Source organism: Macrobrachium rosenbergii, unplaced genomic scaffold (assembly GCF_040412425.1).
Source record: "Macrobrachium rosenbergii isolate ZJJX-2024 unplaced genomic scaffold, ASM4041242v1 60, whole genome shotgun sequence".
Classification (NCBI taxonomy): Eukaryota; Metazoa; Arthropoda; class Malacostraca; order Decapoda; family Palaemonidae; genus Macrobrachium; species Macrobrachium rosenbergii.
In genome coordinates, this window is record NW_027100732.1 from 196,455 (window position 1) to 213,669 (window position 17,215).

Consider the following 17,215-nt stretch of genomic DNA (forward strand, 5'->3'; position numbering starts at 1 on the left):
CAACTGGCCAACTTTCATTCGGAAAAAGAGAGCGCGAGACGAGGAAAGTGTTTTTATTGAGTTACTCGTCCAAAATTCTGTAGATCTCTTCGTGGTCTCGTTCGGTGGTTTGGATTCTCGATTCCTTTCTTATTTCGGGGTGTGGTTCCGTCGACACGTTTCGGCCATCTCGTCGGTCATCTTCCGGACGTGGTTGAGAGGGATCTGGAGAAACAAGGCACACGGTTCGGTATTTATTGGGGGGTGGGTCTTGCTGGGGGCTGAATTATGATTGGCTGCCTAGGGCAGGTCGTCTCGGGCGGGGCCTGTACTCCTGTGTTGATGTCTGGGGCTCGTCTTGCGTGCGAGCGGCATTGTAGTGCCGGGGAGAATTTCGATCCTCAGATGCGGAATTGTGATTCGCTCACTATGGGGGTCGCTCGGTGCACGTCTCCTGGCGGCCGCGGGGAGGAGAGAGGTTTCCTGCGTAATGCTGGGGGTCGGTTCCTCCTTCCTAATAAATGTGCAATGCTTCCAGGAGGCGCAGGCGGCGGTGGTCCACAGTTCGGTCAATTATTTCTATATTCGGGATTATGTCTTTTCGTGAGAAAAAGAATAGAAAAGATTCTGTATAAGATAAATTTGCAGAATACAGCCACCGTCTCCAATAATAAATAAGGGCCAAGGCCAAGCGCTGGTGCCTATGAGGTCATTCAGCGCCGAAACTGAAACCGACGGTAAAAAGGCTTGAAAGGCGTAACAGGAAGGAAACCTCTCAGTTGCACTAGGCGATGTATATTGAAGGCACAGAGAGAGAGAGAGAGAGAGAGAGAGAGAGAGAGAGAGAGAGAGAGAGAGAGAGAGAGAGAGAGAGAGAAAACCTCTAAAAACCCTCATACCTGAATACTCTAATCGTTTAACCACAGAAAGTGCATTTAGTCACGAAAACATGAAAATACAGTAATTCGTGAATATTCCTCTATGAAAAATACCATGAACAGGAAATAGGCGAATCAGGAACCACATTTTTGGATAAATCTCTTCAGCTGAACATTAAAAGTGTAAAGTACAGGCTAGCTTAGGCTAGGAAATATGTGGAATGGCTCTTAACTGTTATCGAAGCAATATTTGAGCCGCAATGAAAACTTTGGGTCAGATATCAGTCGAGGAGAGGCGATATCGGAGAGCTGCCGACGAGATTCACCTTGAACTCGTAAAACGGCTCCGAAACCTTGCCATTTAGACCTCAGTCTGACGGATGGTCCCATATCTGCGCTGGCCGGTAACTGTACCTCTCCTCGACTGATGTCTGGGCCCGAAATTTCAATCGCAGCAAGATTAGGGGATCAGTTCATCGTATCTCTCGATCGTGCCGATTTGAAAGCTCTAGCCAGGGATTAGGAATTTGAGTTGCAACGTCCGGTCCAGACAGTCTTCCACTTTTTGGGCAGGTCATGATTCAGGCTTTGAATCAAGAAGAAAAGAAGAAAGAGTAAAACTTGTCCAGGCTGGTGCTATGGGGCCGTCACCGGCCGGCCTTTCCCGAGTGGCGCCGTCGACAAGAAGAGGGAGTTGCAATTGCCAGCTGCAAGTCGATGAAATAGATGAAAGGGCAAGAATGCCCCCCTAAATATGCGACCACAGAATGGGGTTAGTATTCTGGAAGGAGAAATTCAGAAAACGTCTCAAGATTTGGATTAGACAAACTGAGCCAAAATCAAACGCCTATTGAGGGACGACACAAGCTAACCAACTTGTCGCCTCCCCCTATCGCGTCTGGAGTCCCGCAGGGCGGTGTTTTTGGTCCAGCGTTGTTTTTAGTGTGTGCAAAGGATACAGGGAACGGTGTAGTTGCTCGGGTACGAGGCTGAACTCCAGTAAAGCGAAAGTGCTCTTGATTAGCAGATCTCGTAAAGATTTCGGCTCCTTCTGCCGGAGATTTATATCTCTTTAAGATTGTGGTTCCCTGTGGGGGGCAGGTTTCCGTTTCCTAACAGCGGCAGTTTACGACTTGGGCCATCGACGGACGGTCTCTCGTTTGTCGCCTTTTCGTCAGTTGTATTCCGACAGAGCTATTTCGCATTCACAGTTATTCATTTATTTTTTACTTTTTAATAAGTGGTATTTCTGTTTGTATTTCGCTGTAATTTCTCTTCCTTATTCCACATTCTTTGGAAGCTTGAATTTCACGGCAATGGACCCTTCGGGGGGGGGGCTGTTCCATACGAGTAGGTTTCATCTACTGAATAATAATAATAATAATAATAATAATAATAATAATAATAATAATAATAATAATTAATTAATTAAACTGCCTTTTCAGGGCATACTAAAGAAAGTTCTCTACGGCTGAATAATTTCCCTAACGTACGGCCAAGTTCTACGGGACTTGAACTACGACGCACGGGACTGGTTAACCTACAGTGGGACCCCATTTCTCTCTCTCTCTCTCTCTCTCTCTCTGTGTAACGACAGTAACGAGAGCATTAAGGGCCTAAGTAAACGACGGAAGATTAAATCTACATATAAGAATGGAATAAAAAATTTAAGCCAACGGCCAGACACTGGGACCTACAAGGTCATTCGGCGCCGAAAGAGAAATCGAGAGGAATAAAAAGGTTTGAGAGGCACACCAGAGGAGGAAGACCTTTTGCAGGTGCACTTTGAAACAGTCGTCAGGAGAGGGTTTAGAAAAGTCAGACGGGAGGAAGGGAATATGAACGGACGTACAATAAAAGGAACGAAAGGGAATTCAGCAGCTAGGGGCCGAACGGACGCTTCAAAGAGCCCTAATTAATGCCCTAATTATTTCCCGGGCTATAATGCTTGTTGCAGGCTCACTGCCATGGAAGAGATCCGGCTCTAAAATGGCAGGGCGGTCAAAATTAGCCGGTTTCTTGACGAAAACCTCGATAAAAATTCACGTCACGTCACTTTCAAGACGCCCAGAGGATAAGAAGCGAGGTTCTCTTACGACTTTCCACACTACTTCAGGCTGCGACGACTCCTGGCTTACGACGCGCCGTCGGAAAGGAACCCCAATCGTAAACCTGTACGTTAAGTATGATCTACGATTCATGAAAAGCGAAAAGTCGTCTTAAGAAAAAGAAAAAAATAATGACTGCCTGCAATTAAAGAACCATCTCGCTGATGTCGGCCGAACTCATTTCCAAACTCACTTTTCCGAAAGGAAAGACTTCAGATCTTATCTCGGGCCCCTTGGGAGAAAAGTATAAAAAAAAAAAGAAAGAAAAAAAAGATAGTGTCGGAATGTGGGAAACGAATTCGACGACTCTGATTTCTGAACTAAAATCATTTTGAAAGTTTAATTCCTTTTTTTCCTTTTACTTTTCACATTCGCTACCGAACGACCTTGTAGGACCCAGCGCTTGGCCTTTGGGCTAAAGTCTATGTATATTCCATTTCCGTCCCATTGTTTTCAAGAGGCTTCACCCCGGACGCGGAATCACCCTACTGACAGCTAATACTAGTAGCTAAGCTGCGATCCTCGCCAGAAGAGCAGTGTGCAATCAATCCTAGCTGGATAGGTAGTATGCAATCAATCCTAGCTGGATAGGTAGTATGCAATCAATCCTAGCTGGATAGGTAGTATGCAATCAATCCTAGCTGGATAGGTAGTATGCAATCAATCCTAGCTGAGAGAGAGAGAGAGAGAGAGAGAGAGAGAGAGAGAGAGAGAGAGAGAGAGATGTTCCGCGTTCTAGCTGTAGCCGAGATAAAAATCCTACCAAACCGTAATGTTTTACAGCCGAAAGGTTCATGATTTACGTTGCAAATACCAACTACCATTTCCGCGAGTTTCTCGTGGTTAAAAAGTTAATCGTTAAATGTAACAGTGACTCTCCTAGCCCTTAAGGCCCTTAAGCAATGCCTACAGTGCTCTGCGTGAGGTACACCGACGGCACTAACCGCCCCCCAAAAAGGTAACGACGGTATATCATCCCTCGCCACGGGTTAAATATCACCCAGATGCCAAACGTCGGCAACGATGAGAGTGCTGTCGTTAGTTCATACTGATGAAAATGTGGAAATCTGAAACGAATATGTCGATATAAACACCTTGCAAATGTTGCACATTGCAAAGAAAACTGCGTCTGGTGTCGGCCGGCAAAAATCCACAAAATCTCAGACCCTTGCGTTGCAAGAAACCAGCCCTTAATGCAACCTAGCATCTAAAACCTTGCACAGAAGTCATGCAACGCGTTGCAAAGCCAAACCAGAAAGCCCACGCACGAACTGCAACGTCTGCGACGGCAAAGTTGCTGAAATTTCGGAGCTGCTGCCCTAATCCAGGTTCCGCTTCGTCCAAATGCCAAGGCGTTCACGACGTTGAACATGCAACTGCAACTGCGGTGAGAAAGCGCAGGCTATACTTTAGGGCCAGAGTTACGTACCAGAGGTACTTCTTGACGTGCGCGAAAAACCTTTCGCCGTCGTCTGAAGGGTTGTGGGGTCTTGCCGCATTCCGAAGAGACCTAAAGTCACCAGGCCGGCCCTAAAGGCCCTGAAGGCGAGCTCTGGATCCCGAAGGAATTCGAGCGGCAACGGCAATGGACAGGAGAGTGCGGAGCGAATGTACCGGACGTCTAACCCCCTTTGGCGGTAGAACAGGGCATAAATGACCTTAAGCATCATAGATAACTGTGGGTTTGCGTCGGCGGGCCCCGATTTACGACCGCAGTTCCCGCTCGTCTGGGAGTACGGAATACCCCGCGCTAATGCCCGCCCGTACCGAGCTGCGACAGGTTTCGCACGACGAGAGACAGGTAAAGCGCGGACGACCAAGACGGCAACATCGTTTAGGACCCAAACGGCCCTGTGGGGTACGTTTGGGCACCTGGGTACCCTATACCTAACCTAAATGCCCCTATGGGGTACATTTGGGCATCTGGGTACCCTATACCTAACCTATATGCCCATATGGGGTACATTTGGGCATCTGGGTACCCTATACCTAACATATATGCCCATATGGGGTACATTTGGGCATCTGGGTACCTTAAACCTAACCTAAATGCCCCTATAGGGTACATTTGGGCATCTGGGGCAAGCCTAACGATGCCCTAAACCTAACCTAAATCTCCCTGTGCAAATAAACCCTCCATTATCTCCCATTACCACCACATGTCCAATCCATCTCTGGCCTCCCCCGCAGAGATCCCCGCTATGCGACCTGACCTACTTTGGGGGTGGGTGTAAGTGTCATCATTTCAAGGGGGGGTGATTAGGATTAATGGGAATAATTACGGGTAGTCTTAAATGAGTATATAAATATATATATATATAAATATATATATATATTAAATGTCATTATATCTTATCTGTATCGAAATCAAGGTTATGTTGGACAAACGAGGACATCAGGGAGGGAGGGGTTAGAGGGAGGGAAGGGGGAATGCCTGCCTCTCCCTCTCCCTCCCTCCCACTCCCCCCTTTGTGCGGAGGGGGGGGGAAAGAAAGCTATATGGAGAAATCCTATGGTAATTGTCCCTTTAATATTATAAAACCCCCCAGCCACCATCCCCGTCCCCCTCACATATAGGGCAAATAGACCCCCTCGGGGGGGCGCAAACGCGCCGAACCCGCGCCCAAAACCTGCCCACATCATCTGGGTATGCGCGTGCATGCCCGGGTATGCGGTGCGTGCGCGCGTGCGGAAGCTATGCGTATGTTTATGCGGGTTTCTCCCGGTGTCAACATATTATATACACCTTGGTCGCGGCATGTTGGCGGGGGTGTTAATTTCGCGACGCGACCACAACAGGTGTCTCTCTCTCTCTCTCTCTTTCTCTTTCTCTCTCTTTCTCTTTATCTTCTTATTAGTCCTCCTTCTTATTCTCCTCCTCCTCCTCCTCCTTCTTCTTGAGGAGGTTGAGGGGAGAGGGTGAGAGGGAGAGAGAGAGGGAGAGAGAGAGAGAGAGAGAGAGGAGTGATATACGCCAAAATTACATCATCGCGAAAAAGATGGGGGGATGTATGGGATAGGGGAGATAGGGGATGGTATAGGGGTGACCCCTGAATGAACCTAAATTTCGCGAATTATTTTCGTCAACAAAAATCGGATTTTGGCGGAATTAAACTTTCGCGATTCGGAGGACAATTCGCGACGCCCTTTCGATGCCGAGGTTCTCCTCCTGAAGGAGGAGGTAGGAGGAGGAGGAGGAGGAGGAGGAGGTCTTCTTCTTCTTCCTCCTCCTCCATCTTTCCTTCTCCTTCCTTCCTCCTCCTCCTCCTCATCATCATCGCCGCCCGCGCCACCACCACCTCCACCACCACCACCGACCCTTTTCGCCTCCTGGCGCCCGCGTGCGGGCGTGATGGCGCCCGCACGCCCTCCGCCCACTTACCTTCGACTGCTGGGCGTTCGTCGGCGAGGTGGTGGGCCTCACTCCATGGCGGACGCGGCCGAAATCGCTCAATTTTCCTTCTCTCTTCCTTCCCACCTCCTTTACCCTTCGCTTTTCTCCTCTCCGACAGAGACAGATAGACGAGAGAAAAGGTGGAGCACGCGCCGCTTTCCCTCCTCCTCCTCCTCCTCCCCCTCCTTCCTCCCTCTCCCGCGTTCCAGCAACGCCCCCGCCCGACTGTTTTGCACCGCCGGGATTTAAATGAAGGGTGTTTCGGGGGGTTTTTGGGTATCGGGAATGAGTGCTTTAAGGGCGGCTTTGTTAATTGGGAAGGGGGAAGCGGCGGGCGTTGCGTGGTTGCGGCCTTGTTGGCACCTCCGCTTCGCGTTCACGCTTCGCGGTTCGGGCGCTTCGAAGGGCTTCGGGCGCTTCGATAAAATCCTAAAAAGACCCGTCCTTATTAAAAACTTCGTCCGTAATTATCGAAACCGACGCCCCCGCCATTAAAACCGGCCGCGGTCGGGGCGCGAACGCTTTGCTCAACACTTAACTCTACCCGGCGCGGCCATGGCCCGAATTTCGTTTCCCGTCCGGCTGCGGCGAGCTTCCCCCTTGCGTATTATTGCGCCTTTTTTTTCCTCCCTTCCCTCGCGGACACCCCGTCGGAGGACGGTTCGTCTCCGTCGGGGGACGGTTTTCCCCTCCTTCGGGAGGCCGAGACAGGGCGCGCCGACGGAGGGCGGGCGGAATTGATCAAATATTAATCGGCCGGTGGTGGCACTTGGCATCTGGCGGGAGTAGCGGCCGCGTCAATAAAGCTGATTTTTATATTGATTGCTTTAATGTTTATAACTCTTTAGTCCCCGCCGAAGTGGGCACTTGTAGGGGCCGGGGAGGGGGAAGATAAATTCCGGCGGGCATTTGCGTCCGTGCATGATGCGCGAATGCAGCGCCCTTCGGAATTGCGACGGCGTATGAATTGCGTATTTTAGCCTTTCGGGGGGAGGGAGGGATGGATACGAAAAGCCCCATAGAGATGCATTTTAATATACGCAGCCTCGTTGCGTTACGCTTTATTATAATATATATATATATAAAAATCCTCCGAAGGGGAATGAGAGAGAAAGGGAGAGAGAGAGAGGGAGGGAGGGGTAGATAACTTAGCAACAAGAGTCTCCATTTTTTTTTTCCTCCGAAATTCTTCCCCAGACGACGTGCATTACATAGGCCTAAGAATCCTCCGGGGCCGTAAAGCCTATCATGACAGCCATTGCTCAGGGCGTATTTTCACCTCCGCGGGGGTTCAGACCCGGCCGATTTCTCTCGTTTATGAGAGGATTTAATAAATACTCCGAGGTGGAAGCGGCGTAATTCGCATTACGCCCCGAAAAGTAAAAATTCTATACGAAATAAGTTGCGTTACGTTGCCGTCCTTCCTCGGGGGGGGGGGTCGTCGGGGGGTGGCGGGATGTTGGGGGCGGTGGGGTCGGGGGTTCCATATTGACAACAACCCGTGAAAATCGCACCCCCTCTTTCCCCCCTCGACGGGCAACCCAATCCATTCATAAGCAATGCAGTTGCAGCCCACGACGTTAACCAGTGCCACTACGGTCATATAAATGATAGATTGATCGTCGTGGGCATCGTCATGGGCGGGAAATAACGGATGGGAGACGGAGAAAAGAGGGGGTCGAATCGTCCAACATGGCGGCGTGTGGCATCTCCTGCATTGCCGGGGTGTTGGGTCAGCGGCAGCTCCCAGTGTCAGATACCATGTGGACATAGTGGAGTGCGGAGTCGCGTCGACCTCCTCCTCCTCCTCCTCGTAATCCTCCTCCACCCACCAATCCTATAAATCCTTCAATCCTAAAAAAAATATATCAATAAATCCCCCTTTCTCAACAAGAAATTAAATCCTCCCTCCTCCGACGCAGTGCAAAGATATATAGATCTATATTATTTGAGTTTTGTCCAGTGAGTGTTTATTGCGCGTAAATCCCTGAAATCCCCCCTTTTTTATATATATATAAATCCTTATATATATAAATCCTCTATGGGATTACAAGGGGGATTGAACCCGTTTGTGAATATGGTGGTGAAGTGACCTCTTCCCGGATTTATCTCCTTTTTTTTTTGATGGTGATTTTTAAATCCATTTGAATCCGTCGTCGGCCTCTGAAAATTTATAGGTGAGTATATTTTTGTATATTAATATCAATATTCGTCTATAAATGATATTTATTGATGTATATTGATATTAATATTCTCTGTATATAATAAATATTGGGAAATATTATATAGGGGAATATTTTCTTAGATCTGGATAACTCTACGGAGGTTTCACGCCCTCTCTCTCTCTCTCTCTCTCTCTCTCTCTCTCTCTCTCTCTCTCTCTCTCTCTCTCTCTCTCTCTCGTTTATGCTCCTTCTCTCTCTCTCTCCCCGTCTTTATTTACCCATCATCCCTAAGCTTATTCTCTCTCTCTCTCTCTCTCTCTCTCTCTCTCTCTCTCTCTCTCTCTCTCCCTCCGTGGGCGTTTCACCGAGTTTTCTTAAAGAGATTGACAGAGAGAGAGAGAGATAGGAGATTGAAGGTGACCTGCTCATCATAATTCTCTCTCTCTCTCTCTCTCTCTCTCTCTCTCTCTCTCTCTCTCTCTCTCTCTCTGATAAACTCTACGGGGTTTCTCTCCCCTTCTTAAAGCTTGGTATTATTATTATTATTATTATTATTATTATTATTATTATTATTATTATTATTATTATTATTATTATTTGACTCTAAATTTATCTGTTTACAAGTTCCTTAAGTAACATTGAGGATATTTATCTATTGCTAAGTTCCTTAAGGAACTATTGAAGATATTTTAGTATTTCTAAGTTCCTTAAGTAGCATTGGGGACATTTGAGTATTTCCAAGTTCCTTAAGTAACTATTGAAGACATTTGGGTATTTCCAAGTTCCTTAAGTAACTATTGAAGACATTTGAGTATTTCCAAGTTCCTTAAGTAACTATTGAGGACATTTGAGTATTTCCAAGTTCCTTAAGTAACCATTGAGTATATTTAAGTATTTCTAAGTTCCTTAAGTAACCTTTAGTACATTTACGTATTTCTAAGTTCCTTAAGTAACCTTTAGTATATTTAAGTATTTCCAAGTTCCTTAAGTAACATCGAGGATATTTCAGTATTTCTAAGTTCCTTAAGTAACTGTTGAGTATATTTTAGTATTTCCAAGTTCCTTAAGTAACACCGAGGATATTTCAGCATTTCTAAGTTCCTTAAGTAACCATTGAGGATGTTTCAGTATTTCTAAGTTCCTTAAGTAACTATTGAGGATATTTTAGTATTTCTAAGTTCCTTAAGTAACCATTGAGGATGTTTCAGTATTTCTAAGTTCCTTAAGTAACACTGAGGATATTTTAGTACTTCTAAGTCCCTTAAGTAACTATTGAGGATATTTCAGTATTTCTAAGTTCCTTAAGTAACTATTGAAGACATTTCAATATTTCTATGTTCCTTAAGTAACCTTTATGAATTTATAGGTTCCTTAAGTAACCACGTTGAAAATGCATGACTGTATGTTCCTTAAGTAACTATTTAGGGAATTAATGAATTACTAAGTTCCTTAAGTAACCATCTTGGAAATTTATCCTTTATAAGCGTCTAAAGTAACGTAAATCCTCTCATTTAAGTTCCTTAAGTAACCACTTTCAAAAGTTCCTTACTTATATATTTCAGTTCCTTAAGTAACTGCTTTCAAAAGTTCCTTACTTATATATTTCAGTTCCTTAAGTAACTGCTTTCAAAAGTTACTTATGCATTCAAGTTCCTTATGTAACCGCATTAACACGTTCCTTAATTAAAGACATTTATATTAAGTCATTAATCAAGGAACTCGAATGCACAGTAAGTAACGTATCAAACGGTTACTTAAGGAACTAGTGAGGAACTTCAATATATAAGTAATAAATGAGTTGCTCTTCAATGTGGTTCCTTAAGGAACTTATAAGTAACTTTTAAAAATTGTTAGTGACGGAACTTCAATATACAAGTAATTTTCGTTTCAACTCGGGGGTGATTTATTTGATAAATACAGAAACAAACGCGTTGCTTTTCAATTCGGTTCCTTAAGGAACTCGCGAACGCCTACGGTTAAAGTTCCGTCAAGGAACAGACGTTCCGTAAGGAACCGTTCATTCAAAAAGAACTGATTTATTAATATATAAACGAAAGAAATCTCCTGATATGCTTAGAAACGACCCAGTTAACGACCTTAACAGGGCCATTTAACGGGGCCATTTAACGTTGCAAACTGCCCAATTCGATGCCCCGGGCCCGCCCCTACCCCTCTCAAACTCGCCTGCCCCCCCGCCCGAAAGCACCCCCGCCCCCCCGCCCACACATGCGCAGTATAGCAGTTGTTGTTGAGACGTTGTTGAGGCGTTCAGTTGACAACCTGAAGAAGTAGTCGAAGAGTCCTTTACAGCGAGCAGGCGGCGTTGTTGGGCTCCAACGGGGTAATGTGAGATTCGGTGTTGTTGTTACGCTTTTCGTACGTTGTTTTCACGGCCGTAGGCGTTGTTTTTCCGGTACAGAAAGAGGATTTTTTTTTAAGTAGCAAGCAAAACAGCCTTGGCTGAAAGTCACGTGGCAATGAGATTTGACGTTGTTTTTCCCTTTACGCATTTAAGACTGTAGGTGTTGTTTTCCCGTTGTTGCCACTGCCGTAGGTGTTGTTTTTTCGTTGTTTTCACTGCTGGTTAAAGAGAGGCGTTGGTCTATAGGCTTAGTAGAGAATCGGGTGGTAACGAGATGAGACGATGTTGTTTTTCCTTTTTTTACGTTGTTTCATGCTGTAGGCGTTGTTTTTCCGTTTTTAAACGTTTCCACGGCTATGGGCGTTGTTTTCCTGTTATTTTCAGGGCTGTAGGCGTTGTTTTTAGTTACTTTACAAGGCTCTAGGCGTTGTTTTTCCGTTGTTTTCACGGCTGTAGGCGTTGTTTTTCCGTTGTTTTCACGGCTGTAGGAGTTGTTTTTCCGTTGTTTTCACGGCTATAGGCGTTGTTTTTCCGTTTTCACGGCTATAGGCGTTGTTTTTTCATTGTTTTCACGGCTATAGGCGTTGTTTTTCCGTTTTCACGGCTATAGGCGTTGTTTTTTCATTGTTTTCACGGCTATAGGCGTTGTTTTTCCGTTTTCACGGCTAAAGGCGTTGTTTTCCATTTTCACCGAGTCGGGCGTTGTTTTTTCGAGTGGACTGCTGTAGGCGTTGTTTCCACGGACGTAGGTGTGTTGTTTTTCCGTTGTTTTCCCGGCTGTTGGTGTATATAGGCGTTGACAGATGTATTTCCTATATAATTGATACGTATAGGCCTCAGTTATATAGGCCTATTTACCTAAAATATAGATGTGTATTTCGTCTCTTACCAGTTTCAACTATTTTCCCGTAATTTCCGTTTTTTTCCGTTATTTTCCCGGCTGTGGGTGTATATAGGTGCATGTAGGTATATATAGGGCCTCTATATACTTATTTCTTATATATTGAAAATGCATATAGGCCTATTTACCTAAAAAAAAAATACGTATTTTGTTCCCTACCGGCTTTTTTCCCGTCATTTCTTCCGTTTTTTCCGTTATTTTCCAGTCTGTTAGTTGTATATAGGTATACATAGGGCCTCTATATGTTTATTTCCTATACATTGGATGCGTATAGGCCTCAATTATAGGCCTAAAAAATAATTATTGCTTTCAACTCGGTGATACCGACTATTTTCCCGTCGTTTTTTCCGTTTTTTCCGTTATTTTCCCGGCCGTGGGTGTATATAGGTATACATAGGCGTTGATAGATACATTTCCTATATGCTGGAAACGCATATAGGCCTCAATCATAGGCCTATCTACCTGAAAACATAGGGATTTTACCAGTCGTTTTAGGCCTAACCCGACCTTTTACCTTGACCTGACCTGAGAGAGAGAGAGAGAGGGAGAGAGAGAGAGGGAGAGAGAGAGAGAGAGAGAGAGAGCGTTTATGACCTGACCTGGCAGCAGGATGTTGTCAAAAACTAGGGACATTCCTCCTAAATCCTGTTTTGGGTAGGCCTAAATTGAAGGGAAAGCGGGGGTGGGGGTTGGGGGGGGGATTTGTAACCCCCGTGGGAATGGTTCAGATTGATCTTTTGCCTCTCTCTCTCTCTCTCTCTCTCTCTCTCTCTCTCTCTCAGAGAGAATTGTCGTATTGCTTTTGGTCTCTCTCTCTCTCTCTCTCTCTCTCTCTCTCTCTCTCTGGGGGAAGAGCACTTTAAAGACGAAAGTCTCTTCCAGGGGACAGCAAAGGTTAGGATATCACGCCGTCTTACTTTCTCTCTCTCTCTCTCTCTCTCTCTCTCTCTCTCTCCCCATTCATCGGTGCCTTCTCTGTTATTATCCGTTTTCTTTGCTTCTCAATTTTACTATATTTACGCTCTCTCACCCTCCATTCCTCACTCCCTTTCTCTCCCTCTCTCTCTCTCCCGCTTTCTCTCTCTCTCCCTCTCTCCCTCCCCCATTCCATCTCTGTTCCACCGCGAGTTGCCAATTGATGTTTTTCTCCTCTGATTTTCCGAGTTCGGGAGATATATAACGCGATTGTTCCAGCCTGCTTCTCTCTCTCTCTCTCTCTCTCTCTCTCTCTCTCTCTCTCTCTCTCTCTCTCTCTCTCTCTCTCTCTCTCTCTCTCTCTCTCTCTCTTCATCATTATTACAGTTGTTGGACAGTCAGCTATTCTCTCTCTCTCTCTCTGATTGCCATATATTCATTTTAATTTTTTCAGAGCAGGAATAGCATCTCTCTCTCTCTCTCTCTCTCTCTCTCTCTCTCTCTCTCTCTCTCTCTCTCTCTCACACACAGATTACGTAATCTCTCTCTCACCATAGATGTGCAAATGCCCATTATATACACACAAACACCCCTCCCCCCCTATTATAGCCCCAAAGAAATCAAACCTACCTACAAAATCACACTGGTCCTACGTACACACACACACACACATACACAGATAATTACACAGGCACGTATAGGTGTAAATGCACGTATACACACGTATACCTACACCCCATAGAAAGTCGTACAAGCCCATACATACGGCTTATCGGAGTGATAAAGGCTGCCCGTTTTGTGCAAGATAACGATTGCAGAGGGCTTGATAGTATGGGGATCTGAACCATTATTGGGGCCCGTGGTTTTCTTATAGGAGTGCTTATAGGAGTGCTTATAGGAGTGCTTATAGGAGAGGTGTGTATAGGTGTGTGTTGAAGGGTATGTTGTGTATATATAGGAATGAGATATAGATATATATATTATATATATATATATATATATATATATATATATATATATATATATATATATTATGGCTTATATTCTCTCTCTCTCTCTCTCTCTCTCTCTCTCTCTCTCTCTCTCTCTCTCTCTCTCTCTCACTAGATTGAGAGAGAGAGAGAGAGAGAGAGATTAGAAACAATTTGAGGTATTTATTTTCGATTAACTCAATCTTACCTATTAGTTTTCCCCGAGACTGTAATCCTAATCTGTAATCCCTGCCTGTAATCCTCCTTTTTTATTACAGAAATCCCAGCCTGTAATCCTCTTCATTACAGAAATCCCAGCCTGTAATCTTCTTCATTACAGAAATCCCAGCCTGTAATCCTCTTCAGTACAGAAACCCAGTCTGTAATCCTCTTCATTACAGAAATCCCAGCCTGTAATCCTGTTCTCTTCTCCCTCTACCTTCCAGAAACAAGATGGCAGACCATCTGTAATCCCTGTCCTGTAATCCAAGTCTGTAATCCCCTCTTCCTTGTCATTACAGGAGTCCTAGCCTGTAATCAGTCTGTAATCCTCTCCTCGTCATTACAGGAATCCCAGCCTGTAATTCCTCCTCCTTGTCATTACAGTAGTCCCAGCCTGCAATCAGTCTGTAATCCCTCCTCCTTGCCATTACAGAAATCCCAGCCTGTAATCTAATCCCCTCCTTTTCATTACGTAAGCCACAACATTCCCAGATAATTTCAATTCGTCTGTTACGTATTAGAAGTTACCTCAGACTGCAGTGCTAGTCTGTAATCCCAGCCTGTAACCCGCTCTTCTCTTCTTCTCCCTTTCCAGAACCAAGATGGCAGACCACCACCACCTTCACCACCTCGAACAGCATCAGCAGCAGTTCTGCCTGCGGTGGAACAACCACGGGTCCACCCTGGTGGCCGTCTTCGACAACCTTCTCGCCAGCGAGTCGCTGGTCGACGTCACCCTCTTCGCCGAGGGACACTTGCTCAAGGCACACAAGGTCGTCCTCTCCGCCTGCTCCCCTTACTTCCAGGTGGGTGGCCGTAGCCGGTTTTTAAAGTGTCCCCTTGGATGGTCTTTTAAAATGCCCCCCTTGGGTGGTTTTTTAAGTGTCCCCCTTTTTAATTCATCTTTCAATAGTTAAAATATCCTCCTTTGGATTTTTTTAAAAAGTCTTCTTTGGATGGTTTTTAAAATGACCCCTCCCCCTCAGATGGTTTTTAAAAGTCCCCATCAGACTTGTTCTAGATTCTGGACACACTTAATGTCCCTCTCAGACAGTTTATTTTTTAATGTCCTCCTCAGTTTTGAAAAGTCCTTTTCAGACAGTTTTGAAAAGTCATTTTCAGACAGTTTTGTAAAGTCCTTTTCAGACAGTTTTGAAAAGTCCCCCTCAGACAGTTTTGTAAAGTCCTTTTCAGACAGTTTTGTAAAGTCCTTTTCAGACAGTTTTGTCAAGTCCTTTTCAGACAGTTTTGAAAAGTCCCCCTCAGACAGTTTTGAGAAGTCCCCTTCAGACAGTTTTGAAAAGTCCCCTTCAGACAGTGTTTTAAGTCTTTATAGACTTGGTTGTGTATGTACCCATTCAGACAGTTTGTGAAAGTCCCTCTTGAGTAAATTTTCAATATCATCTTCAGACAGTTTATAATGTTCCCTTCAGACAGTTTGTAAAAGTTCCCTTCAGAACATTTCTAATGGATCTCAAAGCTTTAATACTTAACCTCGCGCATCTCTCTCTCTTTCCAGACACTTTTTGCTCAAACTACTGATAAGCACCCCATTGTGATATTGAAAGACGTGAAGCACGACGAACTGAAGGCCCTGCTCGAGTACATGTACCGGGGGGAGGTGAATGTCGCCCAGGACCAACTGGGACCCCTGATCAAGACGGCCGAGTCGCTCAAGATCAAAGGCCTCGCAGACGGCAGCAGCAGCAGCAGCAGCGGCAACAACACCAAGGTCTCGGACGGGGACCTGCGCTCGACCCACCCGGCGGGACTCGAACTTCCGAAGTCCGACGGGGAGGGCAAGAGCAGCCGGTCGACCCTGAACTCCTTCCCCCTCCCGCAGGTTCCTCAGGTCTCCGTTCCCTCCGTTCTGTCGACTGTCTTGACCATGCCTCCTGCCCTCAGCCTGGCCTCGTCGACGCTGGTTCCTCCCATAAAGCTTCCCTCCCTGAGTCAGTCTGCAGGAACCCCAACGGATGGGTCTTCTCACGAGGACAACGACTCTCCCCTCCTGCAGCGTCGGAAGAGGATGAGGCGGAAGTCGGGGGAGACCTGCGAGAGCGGGGACAGCGACGGGCGGTCGTCCGGCTCCCCCGGGGGGGAGAGCATCCACTTACCTCGCATCCCAGCCACAATCACCCCTGTGGTGGGGCCTCACCACAACTTTCACCGGGAACAGCAGCAGCTGAAGGAACGGGAACGGGAATTAGAGAGAGAGATAGAGAGGGAGCGGGAGAGAGAGCGCGAGCGAAGCCTGGAACGGGAAGGAGACTGGAAGCGCGACAGCAGGGACCAGGAAGGCGAGAGGGACAGCAGGTCCCTCGAGCTGTCGGAGCAGTTCCGGCCGAGCAGTCCGTCTCCGGAGAACCTCGTCGGGTCTTCGAGGGGTTCCGTGGACATCCCCAGGTCCTCCCCCAGCATCACCAGGTCCCACCTGGAGTACGAGCGCAGCACACTCAGCCCCAACAAGGCCCTGGCGCTGCTGGGGCGCCCCGAGGAGAACAGCAGCGACGCGAATCACATGTCCGACGACGAGTACGACTACAAGCCCTCCATGCCGGTCCACGAGTCGCACCCGGACACTCCTGGCCCCTCAACCTCCCGGCCCCGTCCGGACGATTCTCACAAGCCGGGAAGTAAGTGTACAGAGCGGCCTGCCTCTCTCTCTCTCTTTGAATGTCTCTGATAATTTGTAGGATTACGTACAGACACTCCCCTACATACGAACGAGTTATGTTCAGAGTGGCCATTCGTTTCTTAAATTGTTAGTAAGTTGGTCTTCAACCTATTTAAGTACAGCATACCATACTTTATTAAAGTAACTAATACATAAAACCTGAGTCAACTGTGACGAACACGTCTGTTCGTATCCCCGAATTTTCGTAACCCGGATGTTCGCAAGTAGGGGAGTGTCTGAATCCCCACAAAACGTCGACATAAAAGTCACTGGATTACTCAAACTTTCGTCCTTTCCAGATTATCTCGGCTGGCCTTACCCCCCTGACACTTCCGGGACAAGCGAAGACTCTTATTCAGCCCTGGAGAACGCCAACCAAGGTAAGACCATCGAAGACCTCCGTAGTCTTTTTTTTTATTATTATTATTTTCTTTGTTTTTCTCCGACCTCTGTGGAGGATGAACCGTCTTCACCCCAAGTCATTTTTTGGCCGAAGTTGTCGAGACTCGGAAATGGAAGTCTAGGAAATGTTTGCTCGTGAAACCCGTCAAATCTCTCGGCCGAGATTTTGCCGTCACGGAAGGAAGGTTCATCCGTCCACAGAGGTGCATCCGTTACATTTGCTGTTTTTCATTATCGACTC

General features: G+C 46.3%; 2 protein-coding genes across 16 annotated transcripts in view; one reads left to right on the forward strand and one right to left on the reverse strand.

Annotated features, from left to right (window-relative positions):
* LOC136838318 (protein bric-a-brac 2-like) overlaps window positions 1-6,492 on the reverse strand; it is a 28,801-nt gene extending 22,309 nt beyond the window's left edge. For 4 of the 8 annotated variants that reach the window (XM_067103210.1, XM_067103208.1, XM_067103207.1 and 1 more), the window contains exon 1: window positions 6,348-6,483. The gene's annotated coding sequence lies outside the window, so the exon portion shown is untranslated. Of the gene's footprint in view, window positions 1-6,347 lie in introns of all 8 variants that reach the window. The other 4 variants (XM_067103205.1, XM_067103204.1, XM_067103203.1 and 1 more) reach the window with 2 other exon arrangements.
* Window positions 6,493-8,031: 1,539 nt separating this feature from the next.
* The window catches only part of LOC136838287 (longitudinals lacking protein, isoforms A/B/D/L-like), a 39,858-nt gene continuing 30,674 nt past the window's right edge, over window positions 8,032-17,215 (forward strand). For 2 of the 8 annotated variants that reach the window (XM_067103162.1, XM_067103165.1), the window contains exons 1-4: window positions 10,746-10,865; window positions 14,491-14,701; window positions 15,415-16,531; window positions 16,872-16,952. In XM_067103162.1, the coding sequence (XP_066959263.1) occupies window positions 14,498-14,701; window positions 15,415-16,531; window positions 16,872-16,952 (1,402 nt within the window). In that variant the 5' untranslated portion in view covers window positions 10,746-10,865; window positions 14,491-14,497. Of the gene's footprint in view, window positions 8,537-10,745; window positions 10,871-14,490; window positions 14,702-15,414; window positions 16,532-16,871; window positions 16,953-17,215 lie in introns of those variants that run through there. The other 6 variants (XM_067103164.1, XM_067103161.1, XM_067103160.1 and 3 more) reach the window with 5 other exon arrangements.